This window comes from Haliotis rufescens, unplaced genomic scaffold (genome assembly GCF_023055435.1).
Source record: "Haliotis rufescens isolate VD_foot unplaced genomic scaffold, xgHalRufe1.0.p SCAF_9, whole genome shotgun sequence".
NCBI classification, from domain to species: domain Eukaryota; kingdom Metazoa; phylum Mollusca; class Gastropoda; order Lepetellida; family Haliotidae; genus Haliotis; species Haliotis rufescens.
Genome location: NW_025964383.1, coordinates 3692254 through 3716995, shown reverse-complemented (window position 1 = coordinate 3716995; position 24742 = coordinate 3692254). Strand labels below are relative to the sequence as shown.

At 42.3% G+C, this 24742-nt stretch overlaps 1 protein-coding gene across 2 annotated transcripts in view; it reads left to right on the top strand.

Annotated features, from left to right (window-relative positions):
* LOC124124247 (dynein regulatory complex protein 9-like) overlaps positions 1–24742 on the top strand; it is a 108491-nt gene that overhangs the window by 42847 nt on the left and 40902 nt on the right. For both annotated transcript variants that reach the window (XM_046487375.2, XM_046487377.2), the window contains exons 2-5: positions 7420–7560; positions 15924–16168; positions 17198–17326; positions 24061–24304. In XM_046487375.2, the coding sequence (XP_046343331.1) occupies positions 7420–7560; positions 15924–16168; positions 17198–17326; positions 24061–24304 (759 nt within the window). The remainder of the gene's footprint in view (positions 1–7419; positions 7561–15923; positions 16169–17197; positions 17327–24060; positions 24305–24742) is intronic.

Here is a 24742-nt window from a genome sequence, read left to right as displayed (position 1 = left end):
ATATTATTCCTTGTAAATATTAGTTTCAGATACAACTACTTCTGATCATTGCATCAAAATTCTTTTACGTCATACTTTTGGGCATTCCTTAATCACCAGTTGATCAAGGAGAAAAAGAGTGTATAGCTGATTGCTATTTCCGGAGACATATGCACACAGTAATTTTAAGCTCTGCATAAACACATATAACAATGTCTAGCATAACAGGAAACACAATGTAAGTGATAAATCATCCTGTCTTGTGATGTTTTATTGCAAATTTCACAATGGTGTTGACCAAGTTTCCTCTGCTAGAGGGGAGGCCCTCTTGTCAACAGTCAATTTTAAGACATAAATATATAGATTAATTAATGTGGCCACTGGGCACCTTTTGTTGTCTTGTTTGCAAGGCATTTGGGTCGATGATTTGTCTTTCAGGACGACAACTCCCATGCTCATTGTGCTTGAATCATCAATGCTCACCTCCAGCAGCACAACATCCATAGAATCATGGCTAGCAATGAGCTCAGATCTTTCCTCATTGAACATGTCTGGGACATGATAGGAAAATGTGTGCTTCAACATAATAGGCTGCCGAACTTGACCAGGTGCTGCAAGAGGAGTAGGACTCTCTCAAATCGCCATTGGTAGACTCATTCTCAGTTTATCTCATTCAGTAAATGAATGTTTGACAAATTCTGGCAGTATTACTCACAACTGATCAACTTTGAAATTTTGCATCTTACCCCTATCATCCTTCAAGATTGTCATACTTCACTACCAGTGTTCCTTCTGGCTTTTGAAACTGCCAGTCCTGATGGTAACAGACAAGCTGACTTTCTTTAAAAAAATGTACTTATATGAATATCACCGATGTTTTGTTCAACAACAAGGATTTATAAGGTACTTTATTTCCTGGTCCACAGGGACTGGCAGTAACATTAATTACCAGTTCAAGCCTAATTTTACCGGTAATAAAATGGTAATTACCGGTAAATAGGAACGCTGACTACCAGTTGTAATGTGTTCCCAATTCATTCATCATTATCATACAACTATTATTAGAAACAAAAATCTCTTACAGTTTTGGAAATGTTATATCGTATGGTTTTATGCAACTTTTACCAATATACCATTGGGCATAATTCGAAGATCTCTATTATATCGGGGATTTGTCCCTCCCATCTCTCCAAAATATCTACATCTAGTTGATGAGGATTATTGGAAGAAAGAAGTGACAATTTCACGCCCTGTGCATGCACAATTGCATTAGTATGGAGGATAGGGTTTGCCTCAGAACTTTTAATATATGTTTGCTTTGAAGAGGACATCTGTTGAAGAATCTAAAAAACATAGCGTGATTGCAGTCAACACAGCAATTTTTGATGTTCAAACAAACTGGTATGTTTATGCTTCATAAGTTTTGTGGCCTAGATCTACATATGATATGATGTTGAATAAGTGTCCATAAGGTAATTCATTGCATGAAGAAATATAAAAGATATGAAAAATCAACATCATGTTTCAAACTGTTAACAGCAAGGAAGAATGATCATGTGTACTTCTACTAGTTCTGGTAACTCACTTCACCTAAAAGAAATTACCAAATATGTAAAACAAGTGACAAGCGAATGGCAAAGAAATTGTTTCTTTTGACGTTAAAATGTATGAGGAATTCAGAGATGTTATGTGTCACAGATGAGTGTGAAATATGTCATGTAATGAAACATGACTTTGTAAACACTATCCAATATGGCAGAATGTTCACTTCAACGTTCATATTTGCTTATTTGATCAAACATGCTAAACAATTCCAGGGCTATGGGCAATGTTTCAGAATGACCAGTGGTGTTTTGATACTACACAGATACATAAGATATAACACTATTAAAAAATGTGCTATTTTTATTTTTATTGAGTTCTCAAAGTAAATATCCAATATTTAGATTTCAAACTAACTAACACTGAGAATGGTGATTTTGTCAAGTTCTGAAATTAGAGATATTTGCTTTGAACCCACTTTTCACAACTGTGAAGTGCAGGGTTTTTCACGATGCACATATGTGCACCCAGTACTCACAAATGTTGAAAATGCACGCAGAAAGAGGGACCAATAAAAATATTCATTGTACCTACAGTGCATCAAGAGCAGTTACATCATTTGATCAGAGCGTTAATCATGAATAATGTCCACATGATCACTGGTTCATTCTTGGCCCCCAAGTAATTATCAAAATGTACAGTATACTACGCTATTTCAATACTTTTAAAGGCCCCTCATATTGTCTGCAAGAACCTTAATATTAATTATTGGGGGTCCCCTGGAACCCCACTTCTGTAATTCATGGTTAAATTTTTAACTTATCCTGCATTACTCATTAATGCATCTACTGCTTGTTCTTGACTGAAAGAAGAGCTTTGTGAGAGTCTTGCTGAAAAAGAAGTTGTTTGAACTAGCTAAGAGGACAACCTTATCACACGGCTCCCACAGAAGTGATAACGTCACAGATCAGCACGTTACTTCTGTCACTTACTGAAGCAAGACCTGTATTTTTGATCTTTCAGTCATAAACTTGTTCAACCGTTGTGTGTTTGATTCTTCAGTGATTTTTGAGACTTTATTGTACCTCTGGTTTGTATCTTCATATATTTCATGATATGATTAATGCCATAGTAAATTATTTGACACCTGGTGGTACGTTTTTCACCACAGTAATTTCAAGTGTCATGTTTTTTCAAGTAGACATCTTGAATATTTTACGTGGCCACACGATCTCGTGGCTTGCGTTCTGTTTTGTGTTGCCTGGTACTTCATCATTGAAGTATTCTTGCAATTATATTGTTTTTTATAGTGGTGTTGTTTTACGTGTTCTCGTAAACTTGTTTTTCATAAACCCACATGGGTGGGAAAAAACTTTATAGCATATGTAATTGGGTGAAGGCGCTCTCTGCTTCATTTGCAGATAACATGCCATCTTGTAAAAAGTGCCGGTGTAACAAATCAGCATGGTATCCCCATCCCCTGTGCCTAAATTGTATGTCCCCATGCTCCCAATTACAAAATGTAATGACTGTCTTCCGCTTTCCCCCACAGCTTTCGGCAAGTATCTCCAGGTATCTTGTAATTGAGAGACCCAGCTGGCCCTTAAACGACTACAGAAAATGTCTTATGTATCGGAACCTGTTACCCATGCACCCCGGCCACATTTCCTGTCATCCAGGACAGCCCTGTTGTCCACCACCTCCGTCAACTGATGTTGACAACAACCACATCGATCTACTCATCAATGGCACAAAACAGACTTGGTATATATGACGACTGGCTCAGCATCTTAGGATCACTCCACGCCGATCCAGCACCCAACTTACCAGTACACCACAGCGCCTATGCAGTCCACACGACAAGCGCCTCTGGGCTATGGTCTACCCATCTTCCAACAGACACCTCAACAGCAGACGCCCTATACGGACTCCCCGTGGCAACACTATCTCCAGCTACTGCACCAGTTCTAATGCCTCTGTTCCCAGTGCCTTCAGCTCCTATATCGTCTATGCAAGCGCCTTACCAGCCGCCTCCCGTGGCTTCTTCACAGGCGTCTCTACTGGCATTCCTACAAGTGCCTCTCCAAGCGTCTCTACAGGTGCCTTCATACATGCCTACCTTGGACACGTGTAGCAAGTCCACCTCCAGACACTCTGTGTCACGTGATTCCTCTTCACCCAGGACTTACTCATGGCATAGCAGCAAGTTGTCTCACTCCCGATGCCGTTCCGGTCTCTGTTCCCTGGTTTGCTGACCAATCAGACTCTGAAGGCTCCTATGAAGAATTGATGTCAGAGGTAGATGCCCATCTCAGCCTCAACCAAGTTGCTGATTTGTTGGCCGACCGGCTAGGTGGCTGTGGTTCTTCTCCTGACTAGGGCGTGTATAAGAGGGACACGATGTGGTCCAACCCCACCTCCATCCCTCCGGATCCTTTGAACAAAGACATTATCACTGCGCTCGATGGAGACTACTCGAAGTTGTCACTTAGTCCATCCTTCAAGGTGCCAAAATAAAAGATGGAAGATTTTCCTATCAACTCCATGAAGCTTGCGGACGCTGCCCATAACCTTGATGAGGACCATCCTTGTTCCAGACAACAATCTCACCTAAGTTGAGATGGAACTCAGACGCTCTCTCAAGCCACTATCCATCATGGCGTCCACCTCCAGGGCCATTATGCAGGACCTCTACACCATCCTCGCCTATCTCTCCATGGAGAGGTGTTAGTACTCTCTTTGAAATTGTTTCGTGTGGCGTCTGGTAGACATGAGCTGTACCGAACTTGAAGAGCTTCACACCTTCTAGATCGGTTAGACATTTGACAGAATTGTCATTTGTTACCAGGTACCCACCTGTTGGGCTCCTCAGACACAGGTAAGCACCAGGCATCACAAATTTCAGGGAGATCAATTTGCGCCTGCACTGGCCAAGTCACACGTCCTACACAGAACTTATTGCTTATTGTGGGATTCAAGGTTAATGCGCAGGGTGATTTGAATATCAGGAGTCAAGAATTCTGACTGTACACACCGGAATTAGGTCAACTAACCTAATAGGAACGGTACAGGGTCATTGAACCAGATTGATTTGCATGCTTACTGGTACATAATGCTGCAACCTTTCGGTATATCAATGTGACCGAGTCACAATCTTCAGCACAATATGGAGGCACACACGGAGTATGAAGCACTTTCTTCGTCACCTTGATATAAGAACGGGAGGATTCATGGGGCTGTGTCCGTGTGCGAAATACGCTACAGTCGGAAAGCGCATGTTAAATCTCCTATATCAGTCAGTCAGTCAGTCTGGGGCTGCGTATCTTTGCATATCAATTGCTCTTTTATTTAATCTACATGGGAACTGGTAGTGTTTCGGTTACAAACACTATTTTTCACATCTTGTCCAGACATGACAGGACTAGAAGCCCTCCCATATTACTTTCACATACTTGTAAACAATGATCTTCGAAAGAAATTATTTAGTAGCAATGTCACAAATAAAAGCCTTTGTAGTTATTCTGACGACAAAGAACGAATCTAATATATTTAATTTTTCTCTATGTATTAAGCATGCATTAGCCAAAAGAAATGAATTAATCAAACGATGTATATTCCCAATGTGTAACATTTATGATTGTATCTACATGCGTAGCTCTCTCTTGTATGTGGGCCGGCATACAAAGACTTACAATATAAACAATCTAGAATTTAGACGTGCTCATGCTGGCCATCTCATGTTCGCAGGAGCAGCTACAGTCCACCCAACTCCACCGACAACAGCATGGTGGTGTGGTACGTGTGGAATCAAGAGACAATGCACTCACTCCCTTCTGCAACAGGCATTCCGGTTCTTTCATCTAGTGGATCGTCTGGGACAAAAATTTATAGTCCAGCACATCCCCGGGTGTCGGAACATCCTGGCCGACGCCCTATTCCGGCAAGACAGGGTGGCTCCAAGGGAGTTGAAACTTCACTCAGGGGCATTCCAAGTGGTGCTTCAGCGCTTCAGGCAACCAAACATCATACTGTTTACAAATCACCAAAGCCACCAACTTATGACGTAATATGTCTCCCCACTCCCGAGTCTGCAGGCTTGGGTGGTAGACACATTCAGTGTCTCCTGGGACAGGCTAAAAGCATATGCTTTTCCAGCCTCCAAAGATACAAAGAGCCTTGCTCTGACTTTGAAGGTGGTTTGTCGATCTGAAAAACCTTGCAGAAGACGATCCACAATCTCTCCCAGAGTGGTCCAACCTACTCACCCACCCCCACGGCAAACCACCTCACCCTAGCAGGCAGATTTCAAACCCTTGGTTTGTCTTAAAAAGGTGTTAAATGCCAAGGGCTATTCGGCACGGGCTGCTAAGGCTATTGCTTTGACACATCTTCTCTCTAACAGAGGGTTATACGATGACATGTGGAGATCATTTGAAACCTTCTGTAAGACTAAAAATCAAGATCAACAACAGCGTCGTGGCAAATCTTAGCCAAATACCTCCTACACTTGTATATCAAAAGATACTTGAAAAATCAACTTCCAGGCCAACCGGATCATTCTTTCAGCATTTCGCCAATCTCAACGATTGTGGGAGCTGAAGATGAAGGTGAACTGCTATTACCCAAACACATACTACTAGTTTTCATTCAAAGGCTTGTTAGTCGCATCACCATATCTCTATTGTCACGCTCAGTTTTAGGTCCTACACGGTTTTCATAAGCCATTATCTTCAGAATGTGGCCCTTGAAGATGTCAAGGGCATTCATAGTTTTGGCCTTCTGGAAGTAGACCAGCAGGTAACCAACTCCTGATGCCAATAATGAACTTGTCCTGTCCGGAGCCCTTCACTAGCGGCAATGTCTACGACATCGAGAGGAATTTTTCAAGGTTTTTTATCAGCTTTGGCTCGGTAACAAAGTATTAAAGAATTTAGCTTACGCTTTCTTCCTTTTTACAAGTTTGTGTACATGGATATATCCTCAATTCTTATGTTCCGTCTGTAGATAAGATTGAACCAGCCCTACTGTTATGGCGTTTTTTATGTTTTTTTTGCTTTACGGTTATTTGACAATTGTGTCTTTTTGCAAGGGTTTCTTTTTTTGAGGTTTTTGACAACTGAAGGTATACGCTCCACCCGTCTGATACAGATGCAAAAAGAGTCATGCAGGATAAGTAAAGTCTAATTAATTTTTCCGTCGCAGACCATCCTCCTCCTACTCCTTTGATAAGCTCAGGCGACAAGCAGTAGTATGATTAGATATGACATGACATCAAAGTCACATGACAGCAGCGATGGTCCTACAATAAGTGGGATATGGGATGGAATAAGCTTTTTCTCTTTCACCCAGTACCATCGCTAGACATGGTCTTTAAGGTAAGCAGTAAATGCATTAAGGAGTAATGCCGGATAAGTATACAAATGTATAAAGTATTTCGATTTTACTAATTTCTCATATTTCGATGATTTTCCTCCATTTTGTGAGAAAAAAAGATTTGTCAGCATGAAGGAAAAAACAGACTGGTACGATTATCTTGAAGTGTAGTCATGTGACCAAGGAGTGACATCATATGTTAGTGACGTCATAGTTGCTAACCTTCAGTCTTAACTCTGTGCACCTAATTAGCAGACAACAGGTAATAGCTACAAATACACCTATGTCAGTGACTGAGTTATAAAGATATGTGAACATGGGTATGCTAATGGCTTAGACTATGGCAATGTAAAATATTACAACAACACAATTGTTCTATTTCCAGGTTTGAAGTTTTGTAAACAGTATTTTGTTGTCATTGCTTGGTCTCTATGATGTAATTTTCCATAACTGAACTGCAGGTATTGACTATTGTCAAGAATTATTGCCCAAATGATACCTATATGTATTTTTGCATTTGTTTAGATGAGTGGGACAGGTACTCCCATGTTGAGTGGAGTGAATGCTATTCATGTTGCCACTGTACTGGAGGACTCTGTGGATCAGCTTGCTGTCCTTGGACGTATTATGCCAGCATCTTATGAATTCCGACCTGATGTTAATGAAGTGAGTAAAAATAAATATAAAGGAATGATGATAAAAGATAAGTATATACTCAACAACAAAAGTTCCCGTGACACCAATATTTTAGTGTATTTTTCAAACAAGTACATTTTGGTTTTCAATTTTGTAGTACATGTATTGAATCAAGTCACAAAAACGCAACTGCTAGAGAAAAGCATGCATTCCATGCAAAAGTTGACTTTAATGCAAGTCCCATGCATTCCACTACCCAAGAATGGGTATAAAAACATGTGCGTTAACAGGATTCCATATGCATTGTTTAGCATTGTGCTGACAACAACCACTCAGAAAAACAACAAAATTACGCAATTATTCAACATTACGAAATGCCACAACTGTCCGAAAATGAGCTTCTGCGAGCCATTGGTATGCCTGAAGCAGGATCGAGTCAACATGATGTTGCAAGACAATTTAACGTCCACAGATGCACCATTTGATGTTTATGGCAACGTTGGCAACAGACGATTGCATTCAGAGACTATCCTCGGAGTGGCAGGCCACGCGTAACCAATAATCGACAAGACAACTGGATTCAACAACACACCTACAAAATCGATTCCAGCCAGCAACAGTGACTGCAAGAAGCATCCCTGGCCTTCGATGAATATCTTCACAAACCGTATGTAATCGACGTAGATGTGCAGGGATTGTCGCCAGAAGACCTACAAGACGTCCCATTTTGACAGGAAACTACCGTCAAGCACGTCTACAGTGGTGCAGACAGCATCTATGCTGGACAGCCATGCAGTGGGGACAAATTCTATTCACTGACGAGTCCAGTTTTCACCTCAGCCACAGCGATGGACGGGTTCGAGTGTACCGACATCGAGGTGAATGTTACGTCAATCATTGTGCCATGGAAGAAGATTGGTTTGAGGGCGGCAGTGTTATGGTATGGGGTGGGATTACAGCAAGACAGAGGACCCGTTTGATAGTGGTGGAGGGAAATCTCAATGGACAGCGCTACCGTGACAAGATCATTGGCCCTGTTGTTCTACTGTTTTTGCATCGTCATGGCCCAGGCATTACCTTTCAACATGACAACGCCTGGCCTCACATTGCTCAACTTGTTCAGGATTCTCTTCAACAAAACAATTTGAATGTCATCCCTTGGCCGGCTCGCTCCCCCGATCTCTCACCAATCAAGCACATGTGGGATGAGATGAATCTGCGCCTTCGACGTCAACAAGGAACACCAGGAACTTCAAAACATGCTCCAGCAGATATGGACAGATATACCACAGGACTTTGTGCGACGCCTGGTCCATTCCATGAGACGAATATGTGTTGCTTGCATCGCAACCAGAGGTGGATACACACGCTATTAATTTGTAAATTGACATTTTGGCATGTTCATGTTTTTTATGAAATCATGCATTTTCTGAAGTCAGTAGGGCAAATTAAACCATTTGAACACTTACAGGAGTCTTTTATCTGTTGCAAACTGAAATTGGTTCAGATTGGGTAAAAAACATAACTTTGCATTAAATCTTATTCAATGTCACAGGAACTTTTGTTGTTCAGTATATTATCCTTCAACACATGAATCTCTGCTGCCCTTGAGTTGGTTGTTAGTGAAAACCATCCCTCAAAACAATTTGATAAATGTAAAAGCAAGAGGCTCTGGTACTGGTCATCTGAATAATATAATAATTTGTTTCATGACCTCATTGTTTTGAAACCATGACAGGTACTTATTCAATTCCTTACAGTACTTAAACATTATTATATTGAAAATTATTTAAAGAATACTGCCAATTGTAAAGATGTAAGTGTTGTCTATATGTGAAGACAGTATATGAGTATAGGAGAGATATCATCATGTTCATGACTAAGTGAGACTATTGTTGCCGACGTATTTTGTGCGCAGTGTAGCTTACTAATTAGGCATTGAGGTGCACCAGCAAGAAGACTCTTCCATTAGCCAATTTAAGACATCACCAAGGAAAGGATGAAAATAATTGTGAAATGTTTAATAACATGTATTCTGATATTTCCAATATTTCTGTGTTGGAAATTCCAAATAACACATGTTCAAAGTAGATTGTACAGGTTCCCACTCATTTGCGGCTCTAGTCATGGTAATTTCACGGGCCCATTGTTGTTCCGTCATTTTGAATTTGCCACATGGCCACGATTACATGTCTTGCATTCTGAATTCTTTTATTTGGCTTGGTTAATCCATTATTCTGTTTTAGCTAATGTTTTGTGTGTGTTTTAAGCATTGTTTTACACTACTTTTGTGTTACTGTTTCTCTTATAAAATTTCAGTTTTTGAGTTACAATATGGCCCCCGTTTTCGGTTGTGTGTTTTCCACATCAATATGACTTATGCCTCATACACTTTGCCATGGAGGCAAATGTACTCAGACACCCCAAGATGTCTAACACTACGAGATTGTCATTCCCACCTTCAGTGACGTCCTTTCATGGGCTTTCAATACTTCCGACGATGACAACCCTGTCTTCCATGGCGCTTCTCAGCACTCACAGCATTCTTCCACGGCATCTCCAGCGCCAATGTTCTTCGAAGAGACTCTTCCACAGTGCCTGCGCTCCTCAACTCTTCCATGGCGCCAGCAGCACCTCCTGGTCACAGATTTTTACCTGGTCTTCTAATGTAGTTAAGGTCTTCCAAAGCAGTTAACCTACCAACCGGTGCCTCCACATGTCCTCCCGCTTTCCTTTATGGATGCATTGTGGATGCAGGCTTGGTGCCTCCTGTGATGTTGATGCCACTGGCCTCGCCTCCTCCCCATATGGCACTTCTTCAGATACAGCGCCTGTTGTCATCGTTGGCGGCACTGGCGCTTGCCTCACTGCCACCTATGTCTAGTACGGACTCTCATCGGCCTAGATTGTCTCATGCCTCGTCCTTTCCTACTACATCCTGACGCAGATCCAAGTTATTTTATTTTAATTGTCAGGATCGTGACTTTCATGCAGAATCCTTAGGGGGATCCTTCCAAACCAAAAGACAGTTTGGTCTGAATCAACTTGTTGACTGGATGGCTGATCTGTTGCACTGTCTCCGGGTAAGGCACCCAATCTGGTCCCTCCCGTCCCCCTTATACTTCCAGACTCTATGTTGACTGTTCTCACCGTGGCACTGGGCAAGGACTTTTTTTATGCTCTCCTTAACCCCATCGTTTTAAGGGCCCCGCTTTAGGCTGATGGAGCTCACATGTTAGTTGAAGACCAGCTTTGTTTTCATCGAATAGGAATTTCTTTGCTCTTGAAAGCCTCGCCATGTCACACCTTCACAGAACTCCGGAAATCCACTTATCTGCCTACTACACAGCTCACTAAAGATTGCCCGTATTTGGAGCTTGCACCTCGTCTCTACCTTCATGACACCTCAATATAAGAACAGGAGTGCTTATATGGCACCCAGGGGATTGAACTGGTCACCTTACTTCATACGGTGTGATCTTTCAGAACCACAGTTTTACAGAAATTCAGTCTTATCTTTTGTTTACAGCTTCGACTTCCCACTAACCGGTTATGTCGATGCCTCAGCGATTGGTTGAAGAGAGGGTTTATTTCGTCTACATGCGGTTTGGCATTCACTTTCAGACGAACTCACTTTTCCATACATCGTCAAGGCATGACATCTCGTTTTTTGTCTCATGTGTCAGCGCCTAGGTCATCCCAACAAGGCCCTTGTTGCCACTTGCCAGAACTCCCTGTTCACACTGTTTGTCTCTCAAGGAGGCTTGGGCTGTGGATGCATTCAGCATCCCACAGTTAAGGGCTAAGAGTGTAAGCTTTCCACCTCCAGGGTCCTTCAAAAGATCTGGTTGAACCAGAGCCTCGCTCTGACTTTGGTAGCAAAGAGATGTCCGCCATCGACCACCTCAAACTACCAGATTGGCCAAACCTGCTGATCCACCCTCACAGCCTGGTCCATCTACAAAGAGCCCTAAGCGCCAAGGGTGACTCAGCAAGGGCAGCACATGCACGTCCCTTGGCGCACAGACCTTCTACCAGGGGCCTTTATGATGACAAGTGGCACTCTTCCAAGAGTTTCTGCAAGGAGAAACACCAAACTTCCACCTCTGCATTGCCCCAGTTCTTGGCTGCATTCCTCCTCTGCACCACAAGCAACGTCTGAGGGGCAGCAACATCACAACCTCCCTTGTAGCCCTGAACTCTGTTTTGGCTGTTCAGAAAAATTAAAAGGTGACCAAGATTCCTGAACTCCAGGCACTTTGAGCTCGGAGCCCATGGGGCCATTCATCTTGGACCATGCTCGGACTTCATAGCCAAGAATCAACTCACAGGACAGCCGGACAGATCCTTCACCTTTCCGCCCATCTCTTCTTTAGAGGGGGTTGAAGATCTACAGGTACTTCTATGTCTTGTGTGTGCGTGGCGATGCTTCATTCGACACTCCAAGGATCTTTGAAGCCGACACCGCCGCCTTTTCATATCGGTATTTAGGACATCGCAGGTGGAAGTCAGCCTCCACACAATCGTCACACGAGATCCGGGGGGTCGTCTCACAGCAACTGCTCCATCCCCACCAAGATCTGACATTTTAAACTCTCTGGTGCTTGTCACCCAAGACTAGAAGGTTTACATGCTGCGCACATTGGCTTGGTACGTCAGTTCTAGTTCTTTAACTTTGCTTCAATTCTATTACTGCAATGATACCTGGACTTCCTGCTTGCTTCACACTCTTGCTGCATGCCAACTGGAATGGTCACTCAATGCCAGACACCGCTGTTCCTGATTGGCTGGTGCTTATGGAGAGATTATTGTTGATCGCATCTGAAAGTATGCCCACCTGCCTTACCATCTGATAAAGATGCATTAAGGAGTAAAGCGGGATAAGTTAAAAAATTTAGTAAAATCTTAATATTTCTTACATTTGTATACTTAACCTGCATCACTGCGTCAAAAGTGCCCTCTCTTCGCTGCGCTACCTCCTCACGAAGTTTCAGATGTTATGTTTGAAGCAGTAATGTAACATCGCTTCCGGGTCATGTGCCAACTGTGTGAGGGTACTGCCAGTCAACTGGTTGGAACAACCTTTTTTTCAGCAGCTGGACCTCTCAGAGTTTGTCTTTTTGTCAAAAAACAGCAGTAAATGCATTAAGAAGTAAAAAGGATTTAGATTTTACTAATAGTAAATTGTGTGAACAAACTGACCACACTTGACGCAGAACATGGTGATAGGCATTATTGTGAGCTGTATAGTTTTACCAGAAATTGAGAATTTTTCATACCAACAATATTAACCAGATCAAAGGTGAAAATAGAAAATAAAATTTCAATCTCATTAAAATCAGATCTTAGTTCTCGCTACCGCTAAACAAAGATCAGAGGACATTCCATTACGGGTCACGTCAGACCGACCGACCGATTTGTCTCCCTTGGCTAAAGCTAGCAAACACAACCACTGTGGAAATGGAAGCTTTGGAAAAGAAGAAAGATTATTTTTGAATTATACAATCAAGGAATCAGATCAGCATGGGTCATATTAGAGAGATCAGACATTCCACTATCAACTATTAACAGTGTTTTAAAAAATCCTGAAAGTGGAGATGGAATTGAGCACAAAAAGGGAGCAGGTAGGCCAAAGAAATTGACTGTTGGTGACAGAAGTTGACTTGGTTTATTGGCGTCTATAAACAGATGCATTAGCATTAAGAAAGCATTTGCCTGCAGTTGATTGAGAATTCCATCACCACTCCTCTGAACAACAAGACCGACGTTTGAATTGGTGTTTGGAGCATCAATTGGGATAATGTTATGTTCTCAAATGAAAGTTCAATGTGGTGTCCAAACTGCATAAAAATAGGGACCAAATTTACTATCAAAGTAGTCCTAAATTTCATGTGTGGGGTAGGGTGTCTGTGTTTTGGGGCCACACCATTATGTGTATTTGAAGGTAACATGACTAGTTCAGTGTACACTGACATTGTACAGGGACATCTTCTTCCAACAGCACAAGTTTTTGTCTGGTGACGGATGGTTATTCCAGCAAGACAGTAAACCAAAATAAAGAGCGAAGCATTCTCAGGAATGGAATGGTTTAACGAGCAAAATGTTACACTGATGGAATGGACCAGCTGCAGTCCAAACCTGAAATCTAATTGAACATATTTGGGGAATCATGAATCAATTTTAAAAATGTTTAAAAGTTATGTGGTATGAAAACAGACGTTGTGAGATATTGAGAAAGCATGGCTCATGATTTTTTAACTTCCCTGACATTCAATATGCCTCGCCGCATTATAGCATGTATTACTCTTTGTGAATGCGTACTTGACGATAGACAAAGTAAAAAGTTGATACCAATTCCCATTTCAGTCTCTTCAGTGTATTGCCAGATATTTCCCTTGTGTCACGTGTGGCTCAGTAAATATTCTGAAGGATTGTTTGGCTTGAGTTGTTTTACTCTAGATCCTGTACTTCAGATCCTCTGTGTGTCACGTGTCAAAAGCACTCGATTATGGAGCATTAATCTTACATGTTAGATGTTGATGTGACAGGTGATACAGGATAAGTGAAGAGGGCGTCCCGTAGAACACAGCCTAATCCAGACGTAATCCGGGTGGTTACAAACATAGCTGAGATCTGTGGGAAAAGCATCGTAACGTGTTATGTCAGGATAAGAAATAATCTACACAAACTTAGATTCTCATGTGATTAGTATACTTATCCCGACACAACAAAACTTTCTGTCTCCCAACTGACGTTAAAGTGGAGCGTTGATGAGAAGACAGTGGAGGGATCAGGGACATATAACGCCTGTTAGTAGCTAAGTACTGGGGGTGCCCCAGAGGAGGAAAATGCACATTTTGGTTTCTGTGTTACATAAGATTAAAGTCCACAAGGAATTTGCAATGTGTTTTGTCAGGATAAGAATACAAATATCATGAATATGATGGCACATCGATAGCACCGTGGCTGTTCACTTGGATAACAACCCTGATCATTGGCTTTGCACATCTACGCCTGGTCAGACACTACCATTACAAAGAGGACGTCCTCTCCACAGATCACGACAAAGTTAAATTCTATCAGAACACGTTCTTTCTGATACAGTTGCTGTCCTATCTGGGATTCTTAAGGAGGAGGAGCAATATCTCAGTCAAGGGACATGATTTTGGAAGCACACGATCACACCAACAGATGTCATCATTGGTGTATGTCATGCCTGTGGTGCACTAACCTCTCTACAAGATCTACAGGGGAAGACTTTGTTTAAGCCCTATACAAACATGGATGAACTCCACAAGATCACTCAATCTAGAGGCACTAGTACATCATCCCTAAAGCATGTTGAATGAACTGAATTAGTGGCTGGATCATCTCAAAGTGATGAGAGAAATCCCCCTGATGTTCCCCTCACCAAAACATCATTTGTACACCTGTAACACACAGTTACTCTTTTCGTCATGGCACTGTGGAAATCCATTCAGCTGTCCTACCAGACCACATCTATTGGAATGTGTCTGCACTCAAAACCTATCAGCTTCCATTCCTCGGTGGCACAACCATACTATGGATGATGTGGTGGCAGCTGGCCAGTGCGCATCTTCCACTATCGTACCCAGGTTCCTTCTCTGCTGTCCTTGAACCCCTGGGAATTTGCTATCACAAATGACTACAAAAGGCTCATTTCATTTAGACCTTTTAATCTTGAACTATGTGTTTTTGCATACATTGGGATAAGTCAAAGAATTTTATTGGATGACCAATCGAAAATATTCTCACTTTGACCCACAAATAAAGGCACATCCAGACTGTGGAAGTAACAGTCTTCAGCAATGTATAAATTTACCTTAGTATCTATTTGACACATTTTTATAATCACCTTTCAATGATCAGCCAATTGATGACTGATGACTTACGCTTGGAATTACCACAGGTTCATAAACAACTTCAGAAATCTCTCCCGTCAAATGAGACCTTATTCATCCAGTGATGATATGATTTGAATCTATTGGTTGAAACCAAACTCCAAAAGATGTTCCTGTGGAGCAAGTTGAACATGAAAGATGATCGTGCACCCTGTCCTTTTCATGAACTATTTTATGCCGCGTTACAGTTGGTTGTTGTGTGGCTGTCAGTGTAAACATGAAGTAACAAATACTAAATGAAACTGTGTAAAACATCCCTTGAGGCTTAAGGTATCAAATAGTGATATGAAAAGTTATAAGAATTGACTTTGATTTTGTGTAAGTTCATTGGAGTTTGAACCTTCATAGAGGGAGGCCCAAATTTTGGGAACATCAGAGCTTGTGACTCACATAAAATGAAAGACAATTCTGTGTTGTCTTTCATGCTTATGTATATGTCCAGATTTGACCTGTGTGGCATTTTTCTTTAAGATGGTGAAAGAAGAGGTCAGCCAGTTGGTAGCAGGCCAGAAAGATCTAGAAAATAAGTATCAGTCTGCGCTTGTCAGGAAATTAGAGCTGAAACACACAACAAAGAATGCTGGAAAGTTGGCAGAGGTTGAGGAAGATGTTCTCAGCACAGGCAGAGATCTCAAGAACAGCCTGCATACATTTGGAAGAACTTTACGGCAAAACCCTGTGACTGGAGATAATATTGCTAAAATTCAAGATGACAGGTAAATGGAGAATAACTAAGCATTTTTGTTGTAGATCATCCTGTTGTTTCTGAGCAACATACCATTTTCTTCCTGAAGGATTTACTATCATGGAAACATTGTGTTTTGTGTGGCTATTTTTAGTTAAGGTCAACCTTTCCAAATCAAAATGCTCAAGAAATTAAGCCAAATTATTTTGGAAAGCTTACATATGATTGGCTGAAGAACCCATATATCCTTTATTTTGACTGACAATCAAAGTTTCCTCAGGGTTCATCTCAAATGACATTTGGAGCTTTGATGGAGTATGAAAATAAATTTAAGGGATAGGGATTAAAACAGTTAATATTTAGCATTAGGATCCAAGCAGTTATGATTACAGCTGCATGAATTGTTTTGTAGCTTTCCTGTTGTATTACTGAGATTTAGTATGGTATATTGGCATCCATACTTACGTAGTAAACATAAACTTACATTTCCAGCATCTCATTTGAAATTGCTATGAAGCTTATATTCCAAATGGTTTTGTTAACTATAGTAATTGGACAATTAATTTTATAAATAGTTTACAGAAAAGTTGCACTTGATATTGTAATTACATTTATGTTTATCTTGGTTTTACCTGCCAATATTACCTTTGATACCTACTGAACATTTAAGCAATGCTATCATGAAAAAAATAGTTTCAGTGTTAACTTGATGGATTTGTTTTTTAAATTATCTTGAATTTGATCATGTATGAGATTTTTGAGGATCTTTGCTCTTTCCAATTTTAATTGATATATAGTAAACAACATATGGTAATCAACTGCAGCTGCAGTATATAATTGTGCAATACTTCTACATTTTTTCAAAACTGTTGTACTAATGTGTTTCAACATAAATTCAATGGATAAAGTAAAGAATCAACATTTGTAAAAACAATTTAAAATTTTCATTAGCCAAGTTGATAAAACATGACATAGCTGTCACTTATTTAACAAGTACAACATTGCCGTAAACCAGCATGAACATATGCACAGTGTATTAGAATGTCTATCTCGTTTTCAGGGATTTTGTACAATGTGTGATGGTGAACACTATGGACGAGCTTATCCACAACTGCAGTTTCCAAGCCCTGCTGGATGCAGTGCATTCAGAAAAACAGAGAAAAGCTTCACTACAGAACACAATACAGAAGTGAGTGATAAAAGTTACAAATGAGATTAAATAACCTTGAATGATATTGATGGATTGGGACTAATATGCTTAACACAATTTGAGGGCTCATCCAAATTATGGAATTTTACGACATCAAAATGCAAAAACAGGAAATACAATTTCAAGGTGGAATAATAGGAGCATAACCATTACGGATTATTTGTCCCAAGTGAATGAATGGTGTTAAATCCCGAGCTTTGGCATTTTTCTTTTCTCAGTATTCATTCACAAGGGACATATATTATCTGTCTTGAATATTTATGAAACAAATTTGATTGAACTTAGTAAACCTGATCACAAAGGTGGGTGTCTCAATCATACCAACTTGATCAGGGTCACTAGAGGTGAAATTATGAAACATGGTCAACATTTCCAAAAATGATAGATTAGTTCATGAAAAATCAATATTTTTAAACTTATCCTGTCTCACACTTTGCATTTCTCCCTTCTTCATCGATCCTATGTGGGAACGTGCTTGAATCATGTTTCCAGCTTCTGAAAATAAATATAGCAACCCAAACCCCCCTGCATCTCCATGGTTACATCCAAAAGCTAGGACGCAGTGCCTGCTTGAACTGACCATGTGTACGCCTCTACCAATTCATTCTCTTTCTCATCGCCTCTGTGTGGCAACGTGTTTGAACATCACAGAATTGTTTGTCCTATGCCAAGTTGTCGAGTATCCTAAATAATATGGGAAAAAAGGACAAACAACGTCCTGCTTGTAAAGAATGCAGACGTACCTATTCCACGTCAGATCCCCACTCATTATGTTGCGACTGTCGGGGACAGTGCACCCTGGGATCCCGATGTGCGGAATGTCATTGCAGATCACCATTCTAAAGCGGGTGATTTCTAAGCTAGTTCCAGCCCATCACGCCCTAAAGACAATCCTGTCGAGCCTGTAATTTCTGTCACAGACGAGACCCACTTAGACAACCTTCCTTACAGACGATTTGTTGACGCACGACCTGTCTACCACTCCAAACAAGAAGATATGCAGGTCAATGTGTGCTCAGTCTGTCTGATCAACCTGGGTCCCGCTCTCGTTATAATGATTGCTCCAGTCTATTTAAAATCCCGCTCTTGGATTCAGCTCTCACTACTCCCCCCGGGGCTAGAGAAAGGGCCGTCGATATGACTTCATTGTGGCTCGTTTTAGATCGTCACACTTCAGTATGATGTTCACCCTCCAAGACGACAGATTGGCACTCCCGCTCCCACGATTGGCGCTCTCATTCCAAGGATCAGGGCTTTCGCTCACGGGATTGACATTCTCGCACACAGGATCAGCATTTTCGATGGAGTTACCGTGCTCGCTCCTCAGCTGATATCGAACGCTCACACCATGATCATCATCATTTCCGCTCCCGATTGTCTTCAATTGACCACCCGTCGGACAGTTCTCTCTACGGCAGAGATTGGTCATCAATCGTTGAGTATCACCCAAACTCATTAAAATCAGATCTAAGTTCTCACTGCCGCTAAACAAAGATCTGAGGACATCCCATTACAGGTCACGTCAGAAGGACCCTTCGCGAACTTTGGCCAACCACTGAAACAACAACAAGAAGTCGACATCAGCCAATTAGAAAGCAGCTTTCTCGAGCTTTATGGCACTCGTTTCAACCTGGCGACTTCCATTTCAGACTCCGCTTGAAAAATATGTTGATACAGTGCGCGATTAAAATTTTGATAGCTGAACAAATGAACATTCCGGAATGTCTAATAAATGGTTGCGATTGTATGGCAGTGCTTCCCACGTACTTGCAATGCCTCCTCCGTTTAACTGTTCATCCAACGGAAGCGAGAGACAGAAGATAACTTTGACAAATCAGTCTTATGGGCCGTAACTGTCGTTTGGAATACCCCGTTTTAACCTTTTCGAGGTTGCATGATTAGAAAACACATTCCGACTGTCACTTTCATGATCTGGTAAGTGACGCTTTGATTGGTCTGATGAAAGGTCGTTCTGACATGACCCGTAATGGGATGTCCTCAGATCTTTGTTTAGCAATAGCGAGAACTAAGATCTGATTTTAAGTAGAGATTGAGTATCACCATAGCGGCTATGCTCACTTGACCTTTTCAGCGGTTTATGCCTACGTGGCTCGTCACAAGGTATGGGATGCCTACCAGATCTACGATGACTCTTATTACCAGCCTCCTGGATACCCTTACTCACGGTTTCCTGACCACCGCTCTTCTTCCGGCTACGCCTACCTGCCTTACAGTTGATGTCAACGCGCATGTTGACGGGGAATTAGCTCTTCAGGGAATAAAGAACAAAATCGACATCACTGTCCCGGAACGCTTTATGCACAACATGTAAACAATAAAAAACAATTGCACAATGAGCAGAATACCTGATCTGACAACCTAAACACAGCGATTAGCAGACCTTCCAGCTCAGGCATACATGAGGTGAGCGGAGCTCCAGCTCACCTCAGGGCGTTTCCTACGAGCGGAACATCCTGCTCGAGGTCGTCCCTACTCAAGCACTCGAAATACCAAGCTTGACTAACACTGTGTAATGGTAACACATATATAGTAATGAACAACAATGGACAGACAATGATGTTACTTTGGACATTGGACTTCTGGGGGTGATGAACCAACACAGCTCAGCGGATGAACAGTTAAGGCAATAAATGTCATACTATAAATAACAGTAATTAACGGGAAGTGATATAGTAGCCCAGGTTGGCTGACAGTCAATATACAATAAAATATTGGTGAGGATTAACAACGGGGATTAGCGCCTAATACATAATGACAATCAAGTTATGGAGACATGCACATGTCATGGCTACCGGGTAATTAGCCTTTTAAATCAAATTTTCTTCAGACAATGGTTGTCGTAAATCAGTCGCTATGACAGTTCACAGGATTGGCGTTCGTCATCGCATAAAGAACGTGATTGTCGAAGTCATTCTCGGAGCCGGGTTGTAATCCTTCTAGGTCGGCTCCTCCCGACCCTTGTCCACCTATCCTACCCATAAGTTGGGATCACAGAGATCAACAACAGACTTTGGAACCATCGTTCAACTCTCTGAAAGCAATATCCACTGTCCTCCTTCATCGACTCCTCAACATACTGATCCTGTTCCGGTTTCGGTTGCCTCCTGCTCGACCCCTCCTGGATTGGGTGGTTCGGCCTCTAATTCGGGCGATCCCAACTGACAGTTCACACCCGTCAGGCGTTCTTGATGATCCCTATTCAACGCCTTCCTCGGTTGGGAGTTTTGAAACAGCGAACCCTGAATTGGTCATACATTGGATAGCTGATACACAGCGGACGACTTCGGCTGCAGAAAGGTTCTCTGGATTCGCAGTTTCATCGGCTAGTTCGTCCAAGATCACGCTCCCTTCCAGACCGGTCTTACTGGACCTTAACTCTAACCTAGATATGGCTTTCGCGGCCTTTCGTCGACTACGGGATCATCTCCATATCCCCCGCTTCATCCTTGCAGACACAGGCACTCATGGCATGTCTACTACGGTCGCCTCCCCCGATATTGACAGTGATGTTTCTACTCTTCCTCAGAAGCCCTCAACCTCGTCTTACGTGTTTGAAGATCGGAACATAACGCACTTGGATGCCACAGTCCGCCGTACCCTCCCACTCGTGTCTGCTATTTTGTTAGCCATGGAGGCGCTCTCCGTCCCTCTCTCCTTTCATTCCCAAGAAGAGGCCTTTACTCAGGGATTAATCAACCTTACACAAGACAAGCTTAAGCAGATTTGGACCTCCTCACTCACAAGGCCGCTCCATGACGGCTCTTCGTCGCCGTGATGTGCTGCAACATTCTTCCTAGGATGACCAATTTAAGGCCAAACTGTATCAGCAACCCTGGTCTTCCCGCTCCTTATTTGCTGACGCGATACAACAGGTTGCACAGGACGTGCAGAGAGATTCTAGCCTTCAGGTCACGGTGGACCTTTTTCTCCAGAAAAGACAATTGGAGGATCAACAGTAAAAGGATCGCCAATATCCCCAATTTGTTCCTTCTTGTTTACGTGAGCTTATTTCTTCCCGGCCTAATCCCTTTCGAGGGCGAGGCAGAGGCCGAAGAGGTCAACAGGGCTTGAAGCCCTCCTTGGGTCGATGAGTCTCCTTTACCGGACCCAAGGGCGTATGCAAACCTTCCCAAAAGGGAGGTTCGGCAGGAACTTGACCCTGTATAAATTGGCACGACTGGGAACTTCTGCCCCAAGTCGTACCCATTACAGCCACGCCCGTAGGCGGAAGACTCGGGATCTTTGCAAGCAATTGGACCATGCTCGCAGACCCCTTCGTGACGCAGCTGCTTCAACAAGGGTATCGATAACCATTGATCACACCGCCACCTACAACGCTCCATCCCCATCTGAGAATGTATCCGGCCAGGCAGCTACCAACATTGATTGACACTGTAGGAACGTTACTAGCAAAAAACGCTATCGGATGTCTCGACGCGCTTCCCGCGACCCCCGGGTTTTATTCCCCCATTTTTCTTGTCCCCCCAAAAGGACAGTTTAAAACAGGCTCTTTTTCAACATGAAGACTTTCAACGCTATGTATCTCGAAACCCTACCACAGTTTCGCATGATGTCGAATGCCTCATTCGTACGCTCATTCATCCTGGCGATTATATGGTCAGTCTCGATCTCCAAGACGCTTTTCTGCACATTCCCATCCATCAGAGCCCTGTCAATTCCTCCGGTTCGTTTTTCAAGACCACCATTACTAAGGTGCTCTTGTTTGGAATTTCTTCGGCCCCGTGGCTTTTTACCCGCCTGACCCGACCCATCAAGAAGTTCCTACATCTTCGCGGGATTGTGTTCGATTCTTATCGAGACGACTACATTCACGTTCACGCAGATGCCGACTTCCTCCGTCTACAGCTCGCCTTCACAATGAGTCTTCTCAGACAACTGCTAATCAACGAACGAAAGTCGAAACTCATTCCCACCCAACGTCTCCAAGTCATAGGAGCCCTGTTCAACACTCGGCAAGGTCTGATGTTCGTTCCCCGCTATTGGTGAGTGAAGATTCAACGTCTCATACCGTTAGCACTCGAACAGCCGTTTCAACTGCGCCAATGGCAACAACTCCTGGGCTTCCTGGGCTCAGGCGCTCACTCTACAGGGTCGACTTCATTTGCGACCTCTTCAATGTTTTCTCGCGCTCTTTATCAGGATCAAAGATTGTCACACGCCAATCTCTCTTCCGCTTAATCTCCACCCTCATCTTCAATGGTGGCTGGTTGCGTCGAACATTTGCGACGGAGTCTCCTTGACACCATTTGTCCCGTCCCTCTATCTGTTCGTCGACGCTTGAACCGTCGGTTGGGGAGCACATTTTCAAGTAGCAGGGCGGTGTTCTAACGTGGAACGTTGCCTTCACGTGAACAATCTTGGGTTCAATTTCGCATTGGTCAAACCTCCTCCGGTCCTCCTCCCTCATGATCCAGTCCGACAACGCGGCGGTAGTGTGGTCCATTAACAGGATGGGATCCACGAAGTCGATGTCCCTACTCTCACTTGCTCTCGAGTTCTTTTATCTCATCGACTCCCTCAACATAATGTCTGCGCCCGGCACATTTGGGGGATATCCAACGTCATAGCAGACTCCCTGTCCCAACCAGATAGACCATCACCAACCGAGTGGTCTTTTCATCCACCAGGCGCCTTTATGACCACAAGTGGACAGCCTTTGAGACTTATTGTCGCGCTCCTGATATTTCCTCTCCTACCTTGGTTTCGCCTCAACAGATTGCCGAATATTCACATCACCTGCGTTCGACTCAGAAACTTCGGGGATCCACGTTGGCAACCTACACCGGTTGATCATGTGTGTTTTTCCCGCTCAAGAATTCATGTCTGTTAGACGCTAGACAGTTTTCAAAATTTGGAAAACAAATTCAAAATTACACTGTCTAGACCCAGCTTCCTCGTGCATATCTCACGGTTGTAGTCTATACAGGCTAGGGTATATGCGGCCCACCATCCAACCGTGGGATAAAATGCAAAGTGTGAGATAGGTTTAGTTTAAAAATTTGGAAATTAGTATAAATTGTATATTTATATACTTTATACTTATCCTATCTCACACGCGATAGGCCCACCCGAAGATGCCCGCATCTCATTTACTCTTGCCTAATAAGCTCTGCGAAAGAGAATGAATTGGTAGAGGCGTACACGTGGTCAGTTCAAACAGGCACTGCGTGCACGAGAGCTAATTGACCTAGCTTTTGGATGTAACCATGGAGATGCCGGGGGGGGGGGGGCTTGGGTGGCTATTTTTATTTTCAGAAGCTGGAAACATGATTCAAGCACGTTCCCACATAGGATCGAAGAAGAAGGGAGAAATGCAAAGTGTGAGATAGGATATAAGTATATAAATATACAATTTATACTAAAATTTCCAAGTTTTCTCAATGTCAGTTCAGATGAACTCATAGTGACTTTGTCCTGTCAATACACAATTTCACCCCAAACAATATGTAGTTTACATTACAAATATAAGGTCAAGGCATGATTTGGACACCTACTGTCACTGGTTACAATTCTACCATGGCAACATAATTCTGATTGCAACTATTTCAAATTATTTTCAACTTAAAATAGATAAATCACCATCCCACTTCCTCTTCAACTTCTTTGATCTGATACTAAATCCCAAATCTGTTTTACTTTTTTCACTATTCTATTTTAATGTTCTGCTCCAGAGAGGAAAATGGTCGGAAACGTGTCCGTCAACTTCACAAGCAACTGAGTGATGTTAAGAAGGAAAAAGAATTGGAGATGCAACAGAGAAATGAGATGATTGCGCATCTTAAGGATCAGCTTCAGGAAATGAAGGCTAAGACCAACATGGAGGGAAAGTACATCAAGAAATGTGCTGAAGTTGCTGTTACACAGACACAGAAAAGATGCTTTCTGTCAGAGAAAGAAATGAAAGAAGAGATAGAGGTAAATTATGTTGCTTTCAGAATAAAGTTTATATGCATGGGTTAGGGTGGGTTGAATAATTTGTGGTTGAAAAGAAAACAACAATACAGCATGGTACAATATTAACTTATCACATGATAAGGATATCTATTTCAGGAGAAATGAAACAGCTTTCTTTCAGTCACGTAACATATTCTATATTTCCCTGGCTACAGCCATCATGCGACCTTGAAATGAAATATCCAAATTTGTCAACTACATGTTCACTGTACTGTGATTATACATCACAAAGAACTTACTTTAAACAACTCCTATATATACTCCCCCAAAAGAAATGATAAATACAATGTATGTGGTTTTCACTTATACACATTTTCCCAAGGCAAGGGAGTTAACTGACTATATAATCTTAGTTTCCACCCTTTTAATTTTATGCATTTTGTGATGTAAACCCATTTT